The sequence below is a fragment of the Platalea leucorodia genome (assembly GCF_965183815.1).
Source record: "Platalea leucorodia genome assembly, chromosome: Z".
In the NCBI taxonomy this organism is placed as follows: domain Eukaryota; kingdom Metazoa; phylum Chordata; class Aves; order Pelecaniformes; family Threskiornithidae; genus Platalea; species Platalea leucorodia.
In genome coordinates this window covers 26,023,565-26,044,658 of record NC_138858.1, presented here as the reverse complement: position 1 = coordinate 26,044,658, position 21,094 = coordinate 26,023,565, and the positions used below count along the sequence as shown (strand labels likewise).

At 37.7% G+C, this 21,094-nt stretch overlaps 1 protein-coding gene across 6 annotated transcripts in view; it reads left to right on the top strand.

Annotated features, from left to right (window-relative positions):
• TENT2 (terminal nucleotidyltransferase 2) overlaps positions 1 to 21,094 on the top strand; it is a 50,236-nt gene that overhangs the window by 12,129 nt on the left and 17,013 nt on the right. For all 6 annotated transcript variants that reach the window (XR_014230759.1, XM_082337234.1, XM_082337233.1 and 3 more), the window contains 4 exons: positions 5,298 to 5,367; positions 9,115 to 9,191; positions 12,542 to 12,670; positions 16,644 to 16,687. Coding sequence is in view for 5 of the 6 variants with exons in the window: in XM_082337234.1 (XP_082193360.1) it covers positions 5,298 to 5,367; positions 9,115 to 9,191; positions 12,542 to 12,670; positions 16,644 to 16,687 (320 nt within the window). In the remaining variant the exon portion in view is untranslated. The remainder of the gene's footprint in view (positions 1 to 5,297; positions 5,368 to 9,114; positions 9,192 to 12,541; positions 12,671 to 16,643; positions 16,688 to 21,094) is intronic.

The window sequence follows — 21,094 nt, the reverse complement described above, 5'->3', positions numbered from 1 at the left end:
CAGTCCACCCATCAAATCCATATCCTTCCAATTTAGAGAGGAGGATGTTGTGGGGGACCGTGTCAAAGGCCTTACAGAAGTCCAGATAGATGACATCCGTAGCTCTTCCCTTGCCAACTGATGTAGTCACTCCATCATAGAAGGCCACTAGGTTGGTCAGGCAGGACTTGCCCTTGGTGAAGCCATGCTGGCTGTCTGGAATCACCTCCCTGTCCTCCATGTGCCTTAGCATGGCTTCTAGGAGGATCTGTTCCGTGATCTTCCCAGGCACAGAGGTGAGGCTGACAGGTTGGTAGTTCCCAGGGTCCTCCTTTTTACCCTTTTTAAAAATGGCTGCAATATTTCCCTTTTTCCAGTCCCCAGGGACTTCACCTGACTGCCATGACTTTTCAAATATCATGGTGAGTGGCTTGGCAACTGCATCAGCTAATTCCCTAAGGACTCTGGGATACATCTCATCGGGACCCATAGACTTATGTACAGTCAGGTTCCTCAGGTGGTCGCGAGCCTGATCTTCTCTTACAGTGGGAGGACCTCTGCCCCCCTGATCCCTGTCAAATGGCTCATTGACTCGGGAGGTGTGAGGAAAGAGGTTGCCAGTGAAGACTGAGGCAAAGAAATTGTTGAGTACCTCATGCTTCTCCTTGTCTGTTGTTACCAGCTTGCCACTTCTGCTCATCAGAGGTGGTATGCTTTCTTTAACCTTCCTTTTCTGGTTAATGTACCTATAGAAGCCCTTATTATTCTTTGTATCCCTCGCCAGGTTCAGCTCCAGCTGAGCCTTGGCCTTTCTGATCCCATCCTTCTACAACTGGGCAGTGTCCCTGGACTTTTTCCCAAGATACCAGTCCCTTCTTCCACTGCTTCTGCAATCTCTTCTTGCCCTTTAGTTTGACCCACAGGTCATGACTCAGCCATGCCGGCCTTCCTTGCCCAATTTCCTACACCTGGGGATCAAGAGCTCTTGTGCCCTACGGAAAGCATCCTTGAAGACCTGCCAGCTCTGTTCTGCTCCCTTGTCCCCGAGGGCCGTTTCCCAGGGTGTCCTGTTGATAAACTCCTTGAAGAGCTGAAAGTTTGCTTTCCTAAAATTCAGTGTCCTGACTATACTCTTCACCCAACCCTTATCTCTCCGGACTGTGAACTCTACCAGTGTGTGATCACTGCAGCCGAGGCTGCCTCCAATCCTGACATCACCGATGAGCTCACTTACCTTGGTGACCACCAGGTCCAGTACTGTGTCCCCTCTGGTAGGGCTATCTATTACCTGGCTCAGGAAGTTGTCCTCCAGGTACTCCAGGAGTCTCCTAGATTGCCTACCGCCTGCCGTGTTACTTTCGCAGCGGATGTCAGGGTGGTTGAAATCCCCCATCAGGACAAGAGCCTGTGAGCACAAAGCTTCCTGTAGTTGAAGAAAAAAGACTTTGTCAACAGGCTCCCCTTGATCAGGCGGCCTGTAGTAGACCCCAACTATGAGGTTCCCTTTGTTGCCTCGGTCTCTAATTCTTACCCATAAACTTTCAACCTGCTCATGGCTGTTCTTCAGGGACACTCTATCCATTTCTTGTCGTAGAGGGCAACGCCTCCGCCGCTCCTACCTCACCTGTCCCTTCTGAACAGCCTGTAGAAGGGGGAGGAAAGATAAGATGTTATTTAAAACAAAGTTCTGGGGCTGGTTTTGTGAAAGAGTTAAAGGAAAAAAGCAATAAGGAGACCTGTAGTATAGGTAATGTTCTAGAGCTTTTTTTAACCTTTTTCCAGATCATTTCAGTTCAGAAACTTGGCAGAAGTTTTTTCTAGCTGTGCCTCTCCTAACATCATCTTCAGAACCTTAAGTGCCATCTCTTTTATCCTTTATATACAGTAAACTGTTAGATTAGTGTTTCATTCTAGGAGGTTTGGGAAGCGGGTTCAAAATTTATCTAAACTCCAGCTTATTTCAGTTTTTCAGGCTTGCAAAAGGTAGCAAGTGTGAGCAAGGAATTTGAGCCCATCATATTTAAAGTCTTGGAGCAGAAGCTTTTCTGTGTTGTCATTCTGCATCTAGAACACTGACTGAAGTGAAGATGTGGGGGTTTTTTTTGAATAGTCTAGTCACAGAGTAAAGTAGGAAAATGCTTCTGATATTTATTTGCTGTTTTTGTAGGATGTGTTAGTCTTAAAAGGTATGTATTGTTTTTCTCCTAGAGTAGAGATGTAACGATAGCAGTAATATATCTTCTGTTCCGAAGACTAGCAGAGTATGTGTAACTTTTCCACTTATTTGTTCAGATACCTGCACTTACCTGTTTTTTACAATATTGGCTAACGTTCCCAGAACTGTACACTCAAGCCAATGTCTTTTAGAAATGTGAAATGTGAAACATGAATTTGGAGTGATAATTGTTGCAATGTATTGAAGAGTGCATAATCCAAATCACTGAGAGTAAACGTCAAACAGATCACTGTTCAGATTTGTCTAGGCAGGATTCATTTGCAGAACAATTTAGCAGTATTGCATTGACTGGTGTTTACTATGTGAATAAGTAACAAAGAGCTCATTTTCTCTTAGTGATACAAAGAGGTGCAGTAGTGTTGAGACTAGGATATCAGAGTGGAATCCACCTAACGGTTGTCTGGTGGGGAACATGCAACAGCTAGGACAAGCAAGGGGACTTGAACTCAAATGAATGACCTTGAAGGACTGTGCAGGTGGGCAAGTGAATTCCAGACATCAACAACTAATTCATCCTGTGCTGGGTTGTACCCTTCTAGATTCTTCATGACTCTGGATTCAGACTTCTGTGTCGCCCAGTTTCTCTTTCTATATTATAACCCTGTCAATGAGAGCAGGCTACATGTGCAGGATGCCAAAGATCTTTTTGGCATATACCATGTTTGGAATTAATATTTTGTACAATTGCTTAATCTTTTATTCTGTAAAAGAAAAGAGACTTAAGATGTGTAATCTGAAATTCTGCACGAATAAGTTATTTATGAAACAGTGCTTAGTCGTCTTTGAAATGGTTATATTCTTTTCACTACAGCTGAAGTGACATTTGTGACTTTTTCATAAACATGTGCGAAACTGTGGAGCAGCTATGTGGAATTCTTTATGTGTATTTTGGTGTAGCCCCTCTGGTCATGGCTTCAAGGTCAGATAGTTTACTAAGGCACTTTCTCAACCTGTACGTATTTCAGAATTCCACATGCTATGTTTGTCGCTGTTTCTTCCCTTGTATGTATGACAACCTAATGTACAACAGAGATTCTGCTAACAGTGTCATTGGTGTGAGCCAAGAAAGAGGGTACCAGCAGCAAGTTACTGCCTTCTAACATCCTCTTTGCTTTGTTTCACCCTGGGAAACATATTGGGATTATGTTTTGGGATTTTTTATTTTTTTTTTCTTAGCCGACTAATTTGGCACAAGCATCCATCAAATGCTGGGAGGTATTTGCAGACAAGGGTGTGTTTGGAAGTGGATTGCCACTAGAAGTTCAGTTAACTTTTGAAGGGCACTTGAGAAAGCTCATAGTGAGGAAAGCTGAATTGCTACGGCATGAAGATAGATACCTGCCGTTGTCTACCATGTGCTAATGAGTTGGGCATCTTTGTCTTAAATTTGGTAAGGGAAAGGGAAGGAGGCAGGGAGCTCTACATGCTTTATAGCTTCGCTTTAAGAATGTTCTGGGATGTCAGAGAAGGGATGCTTGGATGTGTCTGCAGGTGCAGCTAGAAAGAGGGGACACTCGCGTAAGTTGTACTAGATTGTATGTTCAGTGAACGTGGATTGGAATTCTGTAAGATTCTTCCTTTAAAATTAGTAAGTTAATAAGATTATCTCTTTTTTGAGTGCCAGTTGTGTGTTGCTTAGGATTGCACAAGACATTCAAATCCAGATAAAGGATTACCTCAGATCAAATCTGCCTAAACGTGTGTATCCATAAAACACATCCAGAAAGTCTCAAAAAAAAAAAAAAAAGAGTAAAATTTGTTTTAATTGAATATTGCACAATAGGGTTTTACCAAACCTGAAGTTGTCATCCAAATGCAATGGAGATGAGACTGTTTAATCACAGTTGCTATCCAAACTGATAGGAATACTTTTTTCCCCCCCTACCAAAAAATGAAGATCAGCTTTTATTTAATGTTATTTTTAATCCTCATTACTTCTAGCTTTGTCATACTTATTTATGCTAATTAGAGGTTAATTTATAGAAGCAAGGGGAAAATGTGTGGTGTTACATATGGGCAAATTCAAGTGATCCTAGATTTTGCTACAGAAGAAACTGGTAAAATTGTGCTTTTTGCCCAAATTCATACCATGTAACCTACGGGCTATACTTTTCTTTGTCTTTTCCATTACTTTCTTGGGCTTATTTCTCATTCACGATTATGGGCAACTACTAAACATAGCCTGAGATACCATCAAGAATAGGGACATCGCAGATAATGAGACTGACAGAACAGTTCTGGGGAGCTGAGTGCGAAGGTGCATTTGGTGGCACCGTGTGAGTCTGGCAGAGCTCAGTATGCTTGGATTTGGATGGTCTGGCATCGAGCCTGTGTGTCTATACTGTGTGGATAATCATATGAGGTGCAGTCCTGTGATTATGTATTTATTGCATGTCCTATCACCATTAAAGCAAAAGGCAAATAAAGCTTATCCTGTCTCTGATGGAAAGTGTCATCCTATTTTCAGTAACAATTCGATAGGAAATGTATTTCTTGGTATGTACTTTATCAGTCAAATAAACAGTTTGTAAAGGAAGTTTTAAGCATAATCAGGGCATAGTGAAGATATAGTTATGTTAATATTTTTTGCTCAGTAAAATGCATAATTTCAACTGTAAGCAAACTAGACATGATTAAAAAGCATGCAGCTAATCACGTGCCCGTTGCTACAGTGTAGTGCTGGGCTTAAGTGTCTGGCCATCCTGGGTGGATATGTTCTTCCTCCATTCTTTTTGAACCTTAATTCAGGATTTCTATTACAAGTACTGCTTAGTGAAAGCATTGTAGAACTGCATTCATTACGTTCAAATTTCTTGAATATACTGCCCACAGAAAAATCTTCCACTAATGTTTTTCTCTAATGTTTAGTGTATTTTTTTTCCCCAAACACTTTCCTAGATTGTCTTTTTGCTGCAGTTGCTAAAGGTTACTTAGTTAGCATAACCCTTCTGAGAATATATTTGCTAAATTTACTAAGCTACTATTTGCTATACACCAGTCAATATAACTCCACTTTAGGATCTTATTTTAAGATCAGCATTTTACATGAAACTTAATTGCATATTTTTTTTCCCCCTTTCAGCAAGCTACATTGAGCGACCTCAGCTGATTCGAGCAAAAGTGCCAATTGTGAAGTTCAGGGATAAAGTCAGGCAAGTATTCTGTTCATCATCATGTTTTATACTCTGACACTGGAAAGCACTCCATATATGCACTCTCTGTATGAGTAGTCCCACTGAAGTCATGCTTTGTTTATTTGTGTTGTGCTATAGTTCTATTGCAAATTTGTACATCTAGTGTGCAGTGGCAGTCAGCTTACTTCCTTAATGCCCTGAAACACCTCTTGTGGTTGAGATGCTGTTTAGTTTCTGTGATGTGAAGTATTAGCAGTACATCATGTATTTCTATGGGTTATTTGTACATAGTGGACTCCTGTTGACATATGGTTTGTGACAGAAAAACAGTGGTGGGAAGAAAACTGTTGTGAAAGATAACTTTGCTTGCTGTGTAAACATAACTATTGAGCTACTTAAGGACTAATTCACAGCATTTACACTATACAAACAACACTAGTTTCTTGTGATGATGTTTTCTTGATTAAAAAATTTTTGTTCATTTTAAAAGAGTATATTCTGCTGTCTTCTAGGGTGGTATTCTGTAACAAAGTAGTATTACATGTTCTATTCAGTGTTAAGTAGTAATTTTATGCCTTTTTTTTTTTAGAAGGGGAAGTAATTGGAGAGAAATGGATGTGTTGTACCTTATTGCATTCATTGTATCTTCATTATGAACACATGAAAATGAATAATCAAGAGGGATGTACTAGGAGAGAGAACAATGTATTTCTTATTGTGTGTGACCAAAAGTATCTGACAGAGGAAAAAACTGTGCAAAGAGCTCAAATTGGTTGGGAGTCTGAGTAATGTTCAAATCTTCCTGTACTTATGGGCTTAGATTTTGTAAGACTTACGTGTATCACCTTCATGTAATAACATAGCTTGACTATCCTTTGTAAATAGGACTTTGAACAACTCTTTTGTATCTATCTTATCCTGCCTATATGCTTCTAAAATTTTGCACCCAATTTAAAACAATTTTTCTTTTAAAAACAAACAAACCCACTTCTCTGGCCTCTTTTTATAAAAGCATATCACAATGTGCTTTTACCACAACATACCATTATCAGAGCAGAAACCCTGCTATGATAAAACTGAAACTGTCATGTTTACAATTTGAAGTAATAAGTATCATCCATTAAGCTTTTCTTGCATCTGAGATTATATAACACTTGTTAGGATTTTTGCTTTATACTTTTTTTCATTTATACCTAACCCCATATTTACTTCTATATACTTGCCTACCTTTTTAAAAGATGAATAATTTTTATCTAGTAACTTTCTCCTCTGACAGTACAGAAGGTTGTTTCTCTCCATGCTTTCTTAAAGTATTAAACTTGTCAAGCTAAAATTTGGGTTAAATGGCTTAGTTCCCTATAACAATGATAGTCGTTTTATAGATACACTAAATGGTCAATTCCTGATACAAATATTGTGTAAATCATGGAGTTATAGCAAGAATATTTTTTCCAATTTAAAATCAGAAAATAAACTTTAAAAAGAAACCTTAAGTATGGAAGTGATTATGTCAGAATGTGGAAGTCTTTTTGTAGGCATTTATGGTCACTTGCAAAAAAAAAAAGTAATGGTCATGATATTCATAAACCTTACAGACAGGATTTAAAGAATTCTTTATTTCCTAAAAAATCAAAGTATAATTGTCTTAGACTAGAAGCTGCCCATTACATATTTTCAGAGAAAAAAAAACAGTACTGTTCACAATCTGGTCTCCTGTGGGCTTTTTTTTTTTTCTTTGGAAGAGGGGAGCAGGGGGGAATGACATGGCTTTTTTGTTTGTTTATTTTTTTTTCTCTCTTTCCTGTTATTCTCTTACCTAACCTGTCACCACCACCCACGTTTTGTCTTTTTAAGCATCTGTCTCTTTCTAATCTCTTATTGGCCTCTGTCTTTCATAGGCTCATGCATATACATACATGCACACTGATTCATTTTTTTTTACAGAGGTCTTGAAAAAATGCATTGGATATTCTGTACCCAGGGCATTAAGTTTCTTTTAGCCAACACCAGAAACTAAACATGACAAGCTTCCTGTGAAAGCCAGTTTTCTTGATACCTGGCTGCTGGGAGAAGATGGTAGAATTCAGTGGGTGGTATCTCTGCATCTGGATTCTAACATGTTGCCAATGGTCCATATATACCTGAAAATTGCCATTTCCCACTTACTTTGATTTGGTGAATGAGAAAGCATTCAGCTTGTGTTTATTCTCCTTTTTCATCTTAGAGTTTTTTAGCACTATAGCAGTAAAGGAAGATCCATTGCACTTAAAGACATATTATCTATTATTTTGGTAGTCTTTCCCAGGAGATAATTCCAATGCTGGCTCTGCTACCAGGCAAGCTTTTGATTAATTAACAAGATTTCTGTACTACAGAGGATGCAAAAGCTTCCTCTTCTGCTACATTTGATGTGCAGTTGACTCTTTTTTTTTTTTTTTTTCCTCTCCTTTAGTGCTATTGGTAGAACTTGAGTCCTAACAGTTCAAAACCTTCTTCACTTGCAATAATTGCAACATCTATTAAATGTGCATATTAAAGTACAAAATAACTGCAATAGAACCTGTTTAATCAGTATCTGGTAAATAGTAATCTTGTCAATTGGGGTTAATTGGAATTATACATGCAGCCTGACATATTTCTTTATTATATTTGCACATACAACTAATATTCTTGCTGGTGTTTATGCTTATTTTTACAACTGTCAAGCAGTAGCTCAAGCTTGTTTATTTCCTATACTATGCCCTTAATACATCTAAAAAGTCTTGCTTGATATTAATTCAGGTTTAAAATTATGTAATATTTTTGATGCAAAGCATTTTTAATGTAGTTAATGATGCCAAAAACCTTTTGTGGGCGTCAAATTCATGCGTTTTATCCAGTTTAATAAATTCCAGGTCCATGTTCCCCTTACAATAATTCAAGAAAAGCCAGAGGAGTATTCAGACAAACAAATGCTATGTGTATGAGACTTGGATATATAAAGTGGAAGTAGCTGTACATTGCAGATAGCTACTTCTTTGTCAATAATAGGCTTTTCTTGTTGCGAGTTACACTGTTGGCATAGCTTATTAACTATGAATTTAATATAATTTCTTGAGTACTGTGAGTAGTTAAGCTCTATATGCAGTATGAAATTCAAACTTTGGGGCGGGGTGTGATTATAAATAAAGCAGATACTGCTTGTTTGCCTTGTTCTTATTTGCTGTTAACAGCATGAAACAGTTATTAAATCTGTTTTATCACAAAACATGCGATGTTTACTAACAAACAGTTTTCATTTCAAAGTGCTTGCCAATTATCTCCGACTATCATTGCAGGAAAGAGATTCTTACCTTTCAACCTCTTCCAGTTCTCCTCAGTTCACTGGCATGATTTCCTAAGCTGATACATCAGAGAATCCTTCCTGGCATCAAAAGTTGTCCATAGTAAATCATGTAGTGCAAGTCTAGTTGAGAGAAAGATTTGCTAAAAATTCAAAACATATTTGATACATTAAGTTGTCCTAATGTATAAATTTGGGTCTACGTGTATTCTCTATGTAAAACAATTACATTTTTAGAACAATGGAATTCAAGCTTATAAGCAATTCAAGTACTATAAACAAAACCAGAGTAGAAATCACGGCATCAAAACTCTGTTTGAAAAAAGTTTCTAGAGCGTTATCTTAAAGTTACATTTCTTCACCTCTGCCTCTAAGTAGGTAATAAATATTCTGAAATTGAATACCATGATGCTTGATTCTTTTTCTTTTTTCCTCCTCCATAGCTGTGTGGAGTTTGACTTGAATGTAAACAATACTGTAGGAATAAGAAATACATTCCTTCTGAGAACCTATGCATACAGTAAGTTTTTTAATGTATTTTCTTATTTCTATAAACTTTGGTGTTTAAATTGTATTTTGGTATTGATAGACTATTAAAATTCAGTTGAATATACTAGGTTACTATTTATATAATTACCTCAGGAGCTGCATTAGATAGCTTTAAGATAACTTCTTGTTGCTCATGCTAAATATATGGAGAAAACTGATATATCAGCTAGGTATGTTTTTAATTTAATATTATAATATTCAGAAGATAATAAAGATTCTTCATATTAAGGTCCACATATCTGCTACAAGGGCGGCTTCAGTATTCTGCAGATAACAAGATGGTTATACTAATGATTATCTAGTAGTATAATCTCCAGTTTATTTTATTTCCTGACAGCCACTGATAAGTATGTGTGGCTGATAGCTAGCTGTGTCTGTATGCTGTTACAGAGTCCTTCCTTGGAAGACCCAAAACACTGCCTCAGTCTTTATACTAACCCCAAAAGAAAACTGGTTTGTGTCTGCTCAGGAGTTTGCATTCTAGGGAGAGATTGTGAAACAGACTTCTGAATGAGAAGTAATAAGAACAGCACACTTAGTGCTAAAATGAAGTTTTCTTACTTAGCATTACAATGTCATTTGGCAGATAAATACCTGATGAGTGGACCTCAGTTGAATTCTTCTAGGCCATTTGCATTTCTTCCTTTACCACCTTCTTCAGTTCTTGCGTACAGGAATCCCTTTCTATTTAGGGCAGGCAGTTATCAGTAGAAGTTACCTTTACTGGTTAATTTTTACTAATATTTCAGAGTGGTTTCAGTGTTCCATATTCACATTACTAGAAGAGTCTACAACTTGGCCTGGATCAGTTGGTTAACTGTAATTTCTTCATACATCCCGAAATGTGTATGCTTGGAGAAGTATTTCTTTCCAAGCTTGAAAAGGTTAGGGAAATAATCTTTGTCATTCATGGCTACAGGTGAGGGGTCACTTCACCAAGTCTAATGTTGATATAGTTGTTCCTAACTTCTGCCACAGACTCCCTTATTCCTCTCAGTAAATCAATGTAGGGCAGATGAGTCCAGATATGAAAAGAGCAGTGGAAGTGGTCCTAGTATCCCACCTTTTCTTCCCTTCTGCCTTGGTGCCCACTCTTATAAGGCCAGCAAAATTAACTTTATGTCTCCTTATGAAGGATAAATATTGTTATTTGCTTGAGGCCAAGGAGTGAGTTAGTAGCTAAGGGAGACTTGTGATTGAAAAGATTATCTCCTCAATGTGTTAGACCTTCTTAAATAGGCAAACTGTGTCAAGCATAGTCTGTCTTGTCTTCTTTGGACCAGAAAACTGTCAGGTGACATAAGGCAAACAAAAGTAAATGGAAACTTTTATCAGACAGTCGCTTTACATACTTTTAGAAGTCATCAACCAGGGCAGATAGCATTAAAAGTATTAGCCTGCTCAGTTAAATTTGTGGCTGAAGGGCTTCACCCTGCATGGGAGAAAAAAGGATCAAATTACCTTTCATGTGAAAGATGTACAGGTCTCTTTGTTCCATTAGAACCAATTAGATGCTCAAGGAAACAAGGGACTGGTTATCTTAATGAGGACAATTACAAAAAAAAATCATAAATATTTCTGTGGATGCTCTTGTGTCTTTTTTGATACCAGCCGTTCTGTGTTGGTGCATAGGTGCTATAGAAAACATCAAAGATGATATCGCAAAGTGAAGCAGAATGTCCACAGAAAATGTAGGTAGATTAAGCAGTGCTAGAAACTGAAGTCTGTGCTGTTGTGTTATCAGTTTTTTTGCTAAGGAGACATGTCTGCAATTCAATCAGCAATTGATAGTAGGTATTTTTCAATTAGTGGAAGCTGGACCTTGGAGCAAATGATATTACTGAGCACTTTCTTGAAGGGGTAGCTTGTTGACTGATGAGAGAGTATCAGGAAAAGTTTACTGGCCATGTTGCACACTAACTTTGTTATATACTAATTACAGGCACTAGCAGACAAAAAACCTTATCTCAGAATAAGATCAACTAAAAAGAGAACTTTTCTACTGTCACGCACGCACACACACAAAACAGTCCCATTTGGAATTTGAGCCTATTTGCATTTTTCTCTCGTGGAAAAATCCTATTTCAGTTAATGCATGTTCATATGATGTCTGTACAGTAATTCTGCATCTCACAGTTAGCGTACTAATAGTCATATTTTTTTTAGTTCAACCACTGGTGAATAATGTCAGGAATGAGGTGACTAGTAGTAAGGAGTTTTGTTGTTTCTAAGAAGTCTTCAAGATCTAGGATATTGACGCTGAGAAAAATAGTACCACTTACAGGGGCATGTGTGCTGAACCACTGTGAACAGGTTGTAAAAAAATCCCATGCTTGATAAGATTTTCACAGTAACAGAGCGTACCCCAACTGGTGCTGTTGTAGGATGTCTGTTGTCCTGGATGAAGTGATTACCTATTCATATATTGCTGTCCTGATGTGCAGAATACAAAATTTTGCACAATGTTGTCAAGTTAGAAATGATACTCCAGAACATATACCACATTGTAAGGCCATCATAAGGCACCTGACCTCATGATCTGCTTCCACATACCTGCAAATAATAAATTAAGTACACTGCAAGGTCACTGGGAGGTGGTGGTGAGTGACATCTCCCCACAATACATGACTACCTTAATTAGAAGGCTGTCTATATACCCCAGAAATTCAGAAGACCATACCTGGAATATGACTGTATTTATGTCTTTCCTCATGAGAAGCATGAGTCTTGATTTAATGAGTTATTGTATCTAACATCTCATCTCCATAAAAAGCTATTGAGGACAAGGCAAATTTAAAATTGATGTTTGTATGCAGGGGTTGCTGCTTTCATGGATCCTGAGGAAAACTTAAGAATGATCTCTGTGTCCTCCAAGCGGGAGAATTCTTTTCCCTGCCCTCAAAGTTCATATAACCTAAATAAAAAAAAAAAAAAAAAAAGATGTGGTCTGTCCAGGCAGCAAGTTAATTCAGGGAAAATTAGTACAATGAACTGGAGAGAACTTAAAAGTGGAATGTGACACTGCTACATTGACTGATGCATCTACTTTTGTCTTATCTGCAAGTTATCTGGCATGCCTTTTGTAATGTTTCTGTGGATCTTACTACTCAAAATACTGTTTTCAAATGCAGGTTTTTTTTTTCTGATTTTTATAAGATGGATAGTAGTTGTAGAATAACTAAGTAAATTCTAGAAAATGGTTGCAAAAGGTAACCTTAGAATACAAGAGTATCATGTTGATCAAGTAGGAACAAATATTGATTGATTGCTGTCAAGTTAAATGTGCTTTTTTTTTTTGAGATGTATTTATTTTACTTGCAGTTGAGAATCGAGTTCGTCCATTAGTACTTGTTGTTAAGAAGTGGGCGCGTTTTCATGACATAAATGATGCCAGTCGTGGTACTTTAAGCAGCTATAGTCTGGTATTGATGGTTTTGCACTATTTACAGAGTAAGTATTTTTTCGCATGTTGAAACTGTCCATTTTAAGTTCATATTTGTGTAGTTTTCCTCTTTAATAAAATTAAACACCAACAGGAGTCATCTTCCACACAGAAAAATCTGAAAATACAGTGGGTTTACTCCATTTCCTTAATGCTACGTTTTTCTTTACCAAGTGAACCTCTTCTCTGGAGGCAGAGTTACCAGCTTTAAAAAGGTTAAAAAAAAAAAAAAAAAGTACCTGCAGGACACTGTGTAACTGTAAAATAAACTCAAGCGCTAGTTAACAAAAATTTGCCTTTTAACAAAGGGAAAAACCTAAACGTAACAATTTCAGTGGCTTTTGGTTTGGTTTTTTTTTTGGTTCGTTGTTGGTTTTGTGTTGTTTTTTTTTTTAATTTGGGTACTTCCAAGAAAATTCAAAGGGACAACAAATGCTGCGGGGTCACTTTTCTGTCTTCTGAGTGAAGGACTGAACATGGGGAACATGTATATGCAAGAATGCACTACTATGTATTTAGATTTTTTCCACTGATTACTGTCTTCCCTAAGGTGGCAGATGTCGAAGACCATTAGAAATTGGGACATTTGACTGCCAGTGACAGTATCTTTTCTTGTGACTTCAATATATTGAAACATTGAACATCTGTACGGAGCTGCAGAGCTTTACCTGAGAAACTAAGGATCCCTGTTGAGAATTAAGAAACCCATGCAGTCCAGGAATGTTTTCGAGGAATAGGTTGAAATGAGCTTATCCCCCTATTTCTTTCTTTTATTAGCGGAAGTTCACATTTGTGACTTTTTTTGTAGTTTGCAATTCTTGCTTAAGACTTAAGGATTATCATTTAAGAAATCATTTAGCTCAGTATGAGTTTCTTCGTTCTTTGTTGGGAGATAAGTGGCTTCAGAAAGGAAGGCAAGGAACCCCTGAAGTGTACGTCTTGTGGAGTAACATGCCTGTAGAAGTATTTCTTAATTCTTGTCAGTTCATGCATAGACTGTGTATTTAGCTGCTTGTATTCATCTACACCTTTTTAATTTTTTTGTAATCTGCTGATTATTCTTGCTTATGTTATTTTGATGACAACTGGTTCTTAATATTTTACAATCATATCTGTGGACCAATTGCTTAGGCTCTCCTTTTAGACTTTTCCCCTTTGACAGTTTGTGTAGCTGTTAATTTTTTGTTTAAATCAGGTAGAAACAATGTTTAGCTCCTCTGACAGCTTGTTTGGCCTGGAATGTAGATTCTTGCTGTAGAGTGGGTAGCTACACCCACTCTGTACTAGGGTGGAAAGATTTTATGATAGCTGACTCAAGCTGGTGGCTTTCTTTCAGCTGAGCAGTATCTGTAATAGAGGACCTAGGAAGGCATTTTGTGTATCTGGGATCCAGTTGGCTGGGTTACTGCTGAATTCTTTGATGCCCATACTATATGCTTGTTGTTAATGTACCAGTCGTGAGGACAGTAGGACATAAGCTAGTATATCCAGTGACTATGTGGTTTTGTTTTTTTTTCTCTCCACCTACTATGGTGGAATTCCATCAATTTCTTTGTTTCTGTGGAAGGAAAAGAAAATGTGGCCAAGTCTGTTGTCACAGCTCTGAAACCATACTGTAGGTGACCGAGTACTGCAATGAAGATCCGTATTACACACCAGGAAAAAAAAATAATGAAACAAAATGTTGATTTGGAGGAGATGGAATGACAATGAACTTAAAAATGCCAAAGCGGTTATCAGATATAAGATTAAAAATGTTGGGAACTACTGGATGTGGAGATTGCTATGCAAAGGTGAAGCACAAGCAGGAGAGGAGAAAACGTATTTTTACATGGTCTACCAATTAGAGACAATCCTAACAGTGATTTGATAAGCATTTTATAGTGTTGCACTTTTAATGGAAACAGGCTTTTTCACTTGGAAATTTATTTTCTGCATCTATTTTCATTGTATCGCAGTTACTCTAGAGACTTGTATTGGGTGCTGTGTGCAGTCGTGGATAGCCAATTACTGAGCTGTGTATAAAAGTAGCGCACAAGAGGGAAGAGAGTAGGAGTTATAAGGAAGTATAAATGTGTAGGCTTGCCAGAATGTTAACAACGGTGCAAGCATGAGGGCATTTGCTGTAGTTATCTGTGGCAGCTGCCACAGCTGTCTGGGGAAGGGGGAAAAAAAAGTTCAAATAATCCTTTTCATGCAAAACTGTGATCAGTCAGCTGCCTGGGAAGGATCAGCAGTCCGCAGACCAAAAAGGAACCTTTTACCTGTGCTTCTAGCACCAACTATTTAGATTCTGATGTTTTATTCATGCAGATTTTAACCTTTTTTTTTTCTGCTACGTGCATGTGATGCTACTGAAAGTAGCTTGTGTCCTCGTCATAAGAGTTTCTAATAAGGTTTTGTTGATTTTACCAGGGAGGGGAAAAAATTAAAAGCTTTCTTTTGTAGTAAATAGTGTCCCTGTATTCAGTAGACAAATTTCTTTCCTTTACTACTTAATCCATTTTTGTATTCTACTCGTGTGGATGTCTTTTGGACCTAAGGTTAGTGTCGCTTGAGTTTATTTTGTAGATACATCAGTGTCTTGTACGTAAACTTTCCTCCAGGTAACAGGTCCAACTATCTTGAACAGTAAGAAACGGAAAACTCATGTGGCGAATGCTAGTGGTAAGTGGTAACTTTTCCCCTTCACTTCATCCTCTTAGTGTAACATACAGACCTAGATAAAATATCTTGATTGCTTGTATTGCTCGGATTTGGTTGCCCTTTATTTTAGCATGACAGAGAACTGGAAATTATCCAAGATGTTGCAGAAATAAGATGCTCTTGCATATTTCTAAACACCCACAAACAAAATAAAATTATTATTAAAGCAGCTGTAATCATATTCTTAGCAGTCCTACTAGTTAATACACTCTTTGAACATATCCCAAGTGTGTTCTGAGAATTCTGCTGTTCTGATTCTTAGTCTCTATGGGAAAAGGATTCTGTAACATCTCATCCCCTGTGAGACCTTGTCTGAAGGGTGAATTAAGTCCCAAGTGAAAGTCCTGTGTGCTGAATTTAATTAGCATTCTCCCTAGTGAATGATGTAGACCAATTGTTTAAAAAAAAAAAAAAAAAAAAAACCAACATGCCGAAGACATGATGTTAGGGCTTTAGTATAAGGAGTGCTCTAACAGTTCTGTAGATGCTCTAAGGCTTGAGTGGGATGTGAATACTTTGGGATTTTTTTTCCTGTCCATCTGTAGGACCACCTAACCTAGAAGATAAGTTTTTTTCTTGTTATTTGTATTGTGCAATAGATGCTCTCCCCATCCATGACTTTCATAAGTTACAATTGTTTAGTTCATTCTGTGTTTGTTAGTATTGTTAATGTCTGCATAATCTTTATAACCCATTTGCTGTTTAGTAGACCAGCTAACAGCATTAGACTATTTATGTATATAGGGATCTTACTAGCAATGCCTACTAAGTGTGTTGGGCGTTTTCTCTTTAAGTTACCTTTGGAGACTCAGTATGTAATACTTTGCAGCTGAAGAATGTGTACTTTTGCAGTATCTGGACTGCAGTTGTCTTATGCTGTGATAGAATCATATTGTATTAGATGTAGGAAAAAAAAGAGTGAAGCTCTGATTTTTGCTTTAGGGAATCTAGATGAGTTTCTTATAGCCATGAATTAATATGAATTTTGAAAGTGAAGTCATACCCAGTTGCTGTAGAATTTTTCATGCCTTCTACAAACAGTAGTATCTTAGTAACAGTTGCCCTTAGCTGAATTATCTCCTTATACTACTATATATATACGAAATATAGTAATAGATTTGGTGAATAACTTTTATTTTACAAAATGCATGAAAGTGAAGTTCTTGATAGATGTTTTTAAGATGGAATTTCAGTCCAGCCCTTTGGTGTAGTTGATATGATATTGTTTCCTGTGAATTACATGAATCACAGCAACTTTAAACTTTTTTTTTATAGCCCTACCTGAACCCATCCTTCCATCCCTTCAAAAAAATTACCCAGTAAGTGTTTCTTATGAATTTACTACATCATGTATGTGTATGAAGCTGCTTATCTAAAATATATGAATTCTTAAATATCTCTAGTGGATTAAGTTAAACACAGTCTATAAGCCTGGTCATTGATACACTAAACATAAGCGTGAAAAAGGTTATTTGCTGCTTTTCATCATTTCTGTAGTGAAAACAGTCTCTTACACATGAGAAGATTTCACCAGTTGGAAGCGAGTGCTAATCAGAGCTGCTGACCTAATTCTCTTCATGCTGGCTTGAAAATATCCCTGAGTCATCTGTAACTTTCTGATTCTTATTTCTTAATACATTAAGTAGTGGGTTTTACATCCAACTGTGGTGTTTCAGAATTCCATACCTTCCCGCAGTTTTTGAGTTGCCTGATATTTCTGGGTGCAGAGAGTGAATGATATATGTTTACTAAAGAGACTTTTGAGACCTCACAAAACTGGGCTTCAGTCCAACAAGAGAATGCCTTTTTGGGACTTTGCTGTAATGTCCAGATCATACTCTCTTGATTTCCAGACAACTCTGTGAATCGGTATGCTTTGATCCTCTGCAGAATTAGAACTGTAATTAGTGAGATTTAATCTAAAGAAGATTACCTAGAAATAAGAGTTACCCTCCTAAATATTTGTCAGGGGACAAAAGAGCTATTGCTGAATAGTTCTATGCTATAACTTATTTACAGAAATTCATCAGTTTCTTCCTTCTTACCTTTCCTCTCAAGTGTCATTTTTAAAATTTTTCTTTATTCATAGTTGCCATAGTTTCGTGTCCCTGTCTATCTATGTTTTTTTACTGTTGCTGATAATTGTGCTGAGGTAGTATCAGAAAGCCATTCTTTCTCTTGCATATATTTTCTATAATGCTGAAATGGGAATATTTGATGACACTGTACATCAGGGAGAAAATACCGTGGTGTCACCCATTTTGGGTAATTAGGATAATCGAGGTGCAGAAGAAAGCTTAGAGCTATAGTACACTGCAGTTTTATTTCTATTTTGTAAACCTGCTTAGGCATACCTGTGCTAAATTTTTATGGTCTTTCTTTTTTCCTCTGATTTTTTTACTGTACTATATACCTTCTAGTTTCTTTATTGTTAGTGCTCAAAATCATTTGAAGCTGCTTTTCATTTCTTGTACACTTAGCTTTATCTGATGGCTTTTTTGAATTGCTAAATTTGCTAGTTATGTTTGCGTAAAGCTCATATGCTGTATGTTGTGGTTTAATCCCGGCTGGCAAGTAAGCACCACACAGCCGCTTGCTCACTCTCCCCCTCCCGGTGTGATGGGGGAGAGAATTGGAAGGGTAAAAGTGAGAAAACGAACAGGCTGAGATAAGAACAGTTTAATAATGGAAATAAAATAATAATGATAGTGAAAAGGAAAACAACAACAACAACAAAAAAGAACAAAATCCAGGAAAAACAAGTGATGCAGCTGCTCACCACCTCCTGACCGATGCCCAGCCCATTCCTGAGCAGCGATTGCTGCCCCCCGGCCAACTCCCCCCAGTTTATATACTGTGCATGACATCATATGGTATGGCATAGCCCCTTGGCCAGTCTGGGTCGCTGTCCTGGCTGTGCCCCCTCCCAGCTTCTTGTGCACCTGGCAGAGCACGGGAAGCTGAAAAGTCCTTGACCGGTGTGAGCACTACTTAGCAACAACTAAAATGTCAGTGTGTTATCAACATTATTCTCATACTAAATCCAAAACACAGCGCTATACCAGCTACTAGGAAGAAAATTATCTCTATCCCAGCCAAAACCAGGACACTGTAGTATTTTAAGTTTTGTGTAGCATGTAATTTAAAACAACTGTAAGAATTGGTAACTTTTGACTGCTTTTAATAATAATGCAAACATTTATATTTGTAGTGTTTGAACTGTAAAAAGGCCTTCAGAGGCCACTGTACAAATATTAATGGCTTAAATGATTAAAGCAAAAGTATACAATAGGATAAGCTGAAAAATCTAATTAATTTGTACTAAAAGCAAGGTTTTATCTTGTGTCGTGTGGAAGTGGTAAATCACTTGCTGGCTCCTGTGTTTCTAGAACACCACTGTAAGAATAACATTTTTTTACTCTGTTTCAAGGTAGATTTTTTTTGTTGTTGTTGTTAGTTATCTTGCCTTTGGAGGATGAACTAAATATTCCAGGATTGCTAATAAAATAAAAAGAGTATTTTATACATGCTTACTGTAAAACCAAATCAAAACTATGGATTAAGATTTTTTAAAATTACACTAGAAATCTGCAAATATATTTTTGGTCTACTGTCTCCATGAGGAATATAATTAAATGTTTAAAAATTGTGAAAGTTACAATTTCTGAAGACTGATACTGCAAAGAAATTGAAACTAAAATGAAAATGAGAAATACACCAAAACAATTCTGGTCTTGTAGCTTGCAGTAATAGTTAAAAGCACGGGCAAATGTCAGCATCCAAAGAAACCATACATTTTTCTTGTGGTTGTAGCTGGTCAAAGCTGTCTCTCCATCCTAATAATACACATCAATACTGCTTCTCCCCTTCTGAAACAAACCACCCTACCTACAATCTGGGTTTTTTTTTTTTTCAAAATCAAAGCTTCATCTCTTTCTGTAGCCTGAAAATACTTCTGCGCTTTGAAGGAAACTGCTTGTTTTAAATTGTAGGTGCCGTGTGAAAGAGAGATGCTTACCTTGAGCGAGAAACAAAAGGCAGATCTGTGACTCAGTGTATCCCCACTGCAGATGTGAAGGGTGAGAAGTCCTGGAAAGCCACCCGATCTGCCCACTTGTTATTCTGTTGCCATGGGGGAGTCCCCAGCTGGCACCAAGCTGATGTGTTTTGCAGCCCCTAGTTTAAAGGGAATATTGGACCATACCAGATGTGAGGTTGGATTCTGGGGCTTCCTGCCTGGCCCCCAGCCAGATGGGGTAGATGAGAGTAGCCCATAAAACGTGTTGATCAGTTCTGTAGTCTACATAGAACTTGCCTCCAAGTCAGGACCTTTATAGATGAGCTCTGGAGAACCTGTGGTGGCTTAGGCCATTATGGCTTCTGGTTCCGCGTGTGTGTTTGCCAGAGGTGAGCATTGCTGCAGCTGGGAGTCAGAAGGGAACGTGTGCCTGAGTCTCCAAGGTTCCAGAGCAGCCTGGCGTATTAGCTTAAATCCAGACAGAGGTGGGTCTCCACTAGTGCTGTGGATTGTGAACTTTGTGGACTCCAGCACAAGCACATTTTTGTTTCTGCTCCGTCAGCTTCACGAGCAGTTATATCTCGCAAAGGGTGGGGCAGGAGAAGGGACGGTGCTTACTGTAGCTCCTTCATGCACGGGAGTCAGTCCTTGGAGAGACACAATTTGCTTCACTCTTCAAGCTGCACTTTTCTAAAGGATAAGCATGAATTAAATGTTCATTTGTAAGACTGAGGAGGGCTATTTTATGTGTACAAATGTAGATACCTATCAAAAATGGCAAGATACTACGCTGATGTTACCGCTGTAAATTTTTTGAAGGAAGAATTTTCTACGAGTCAATTATACTCATTATACATCAAAATAGTAAAATATGAAGATTTTTTGATGTACACTTGTGTTCATTTCCAGTGTGTAAGGTGGAATGAGAATACGTGTAACCATTATGTTGCTTGAACATGAAGTATGTTGCTGAATGCTAGTGTTTCCTTGAGAAACCAGCCACCTAAAGTAAAGATTAGAGATCTAGCAAAAAAGGAAAAAAGACTCTGGGGTCCCTTTTCTGGTGTTTTTTGAAATAATGGATAGCTCATTTATATTTGTTGCTCAATCAGATCCTGAATTTCTTTTCCATTTCTTAAGATGGCATGAGGCAAAGACACAGCAAACAAATTAGGGAATAGTGTTGAAAGAAGCTGCATTTTTTGCCTCCTAGAGCAAGCTAAGGGAAAGCTTACAGGGAAGGCCTACTTGAAATAAAGCTAGTTTGAGGATGCCTTGTAATTCTGTTTTATTACCAACCTCCCTTACATGCAGAATCTATAAGCTGTACCTTGTTCTATTTATCTGGCTTTTCCCCGAGTCCCTCTGGCAGGAAGAAAAGTTTTGTTATCCCTGCTTCACAATAGGTGAATAAGCGCAGGTTGAGGCTCATGGATTTTCATGCTTGTCCGTGGCAAAGCAGAAGAATGACCCTAGGTATCCTGTGGCTGGTCTGGCCTCTTGTTCATTGGACATGGAGTGATTGCTTTGTTAAGAAATGACCTTAAACAAACCACATTGTTGGTTATTGATATATTGAATATTGGTATATCTTGAGAGAAGTTTTCATTAAATCTTCTCCATACCCAATTTTAAGTAATAATTAAATTGGTTTTACATGTAAAACTTTCTAATCTGGTAATAGCAATTTCTTCCATGACAAATTTCA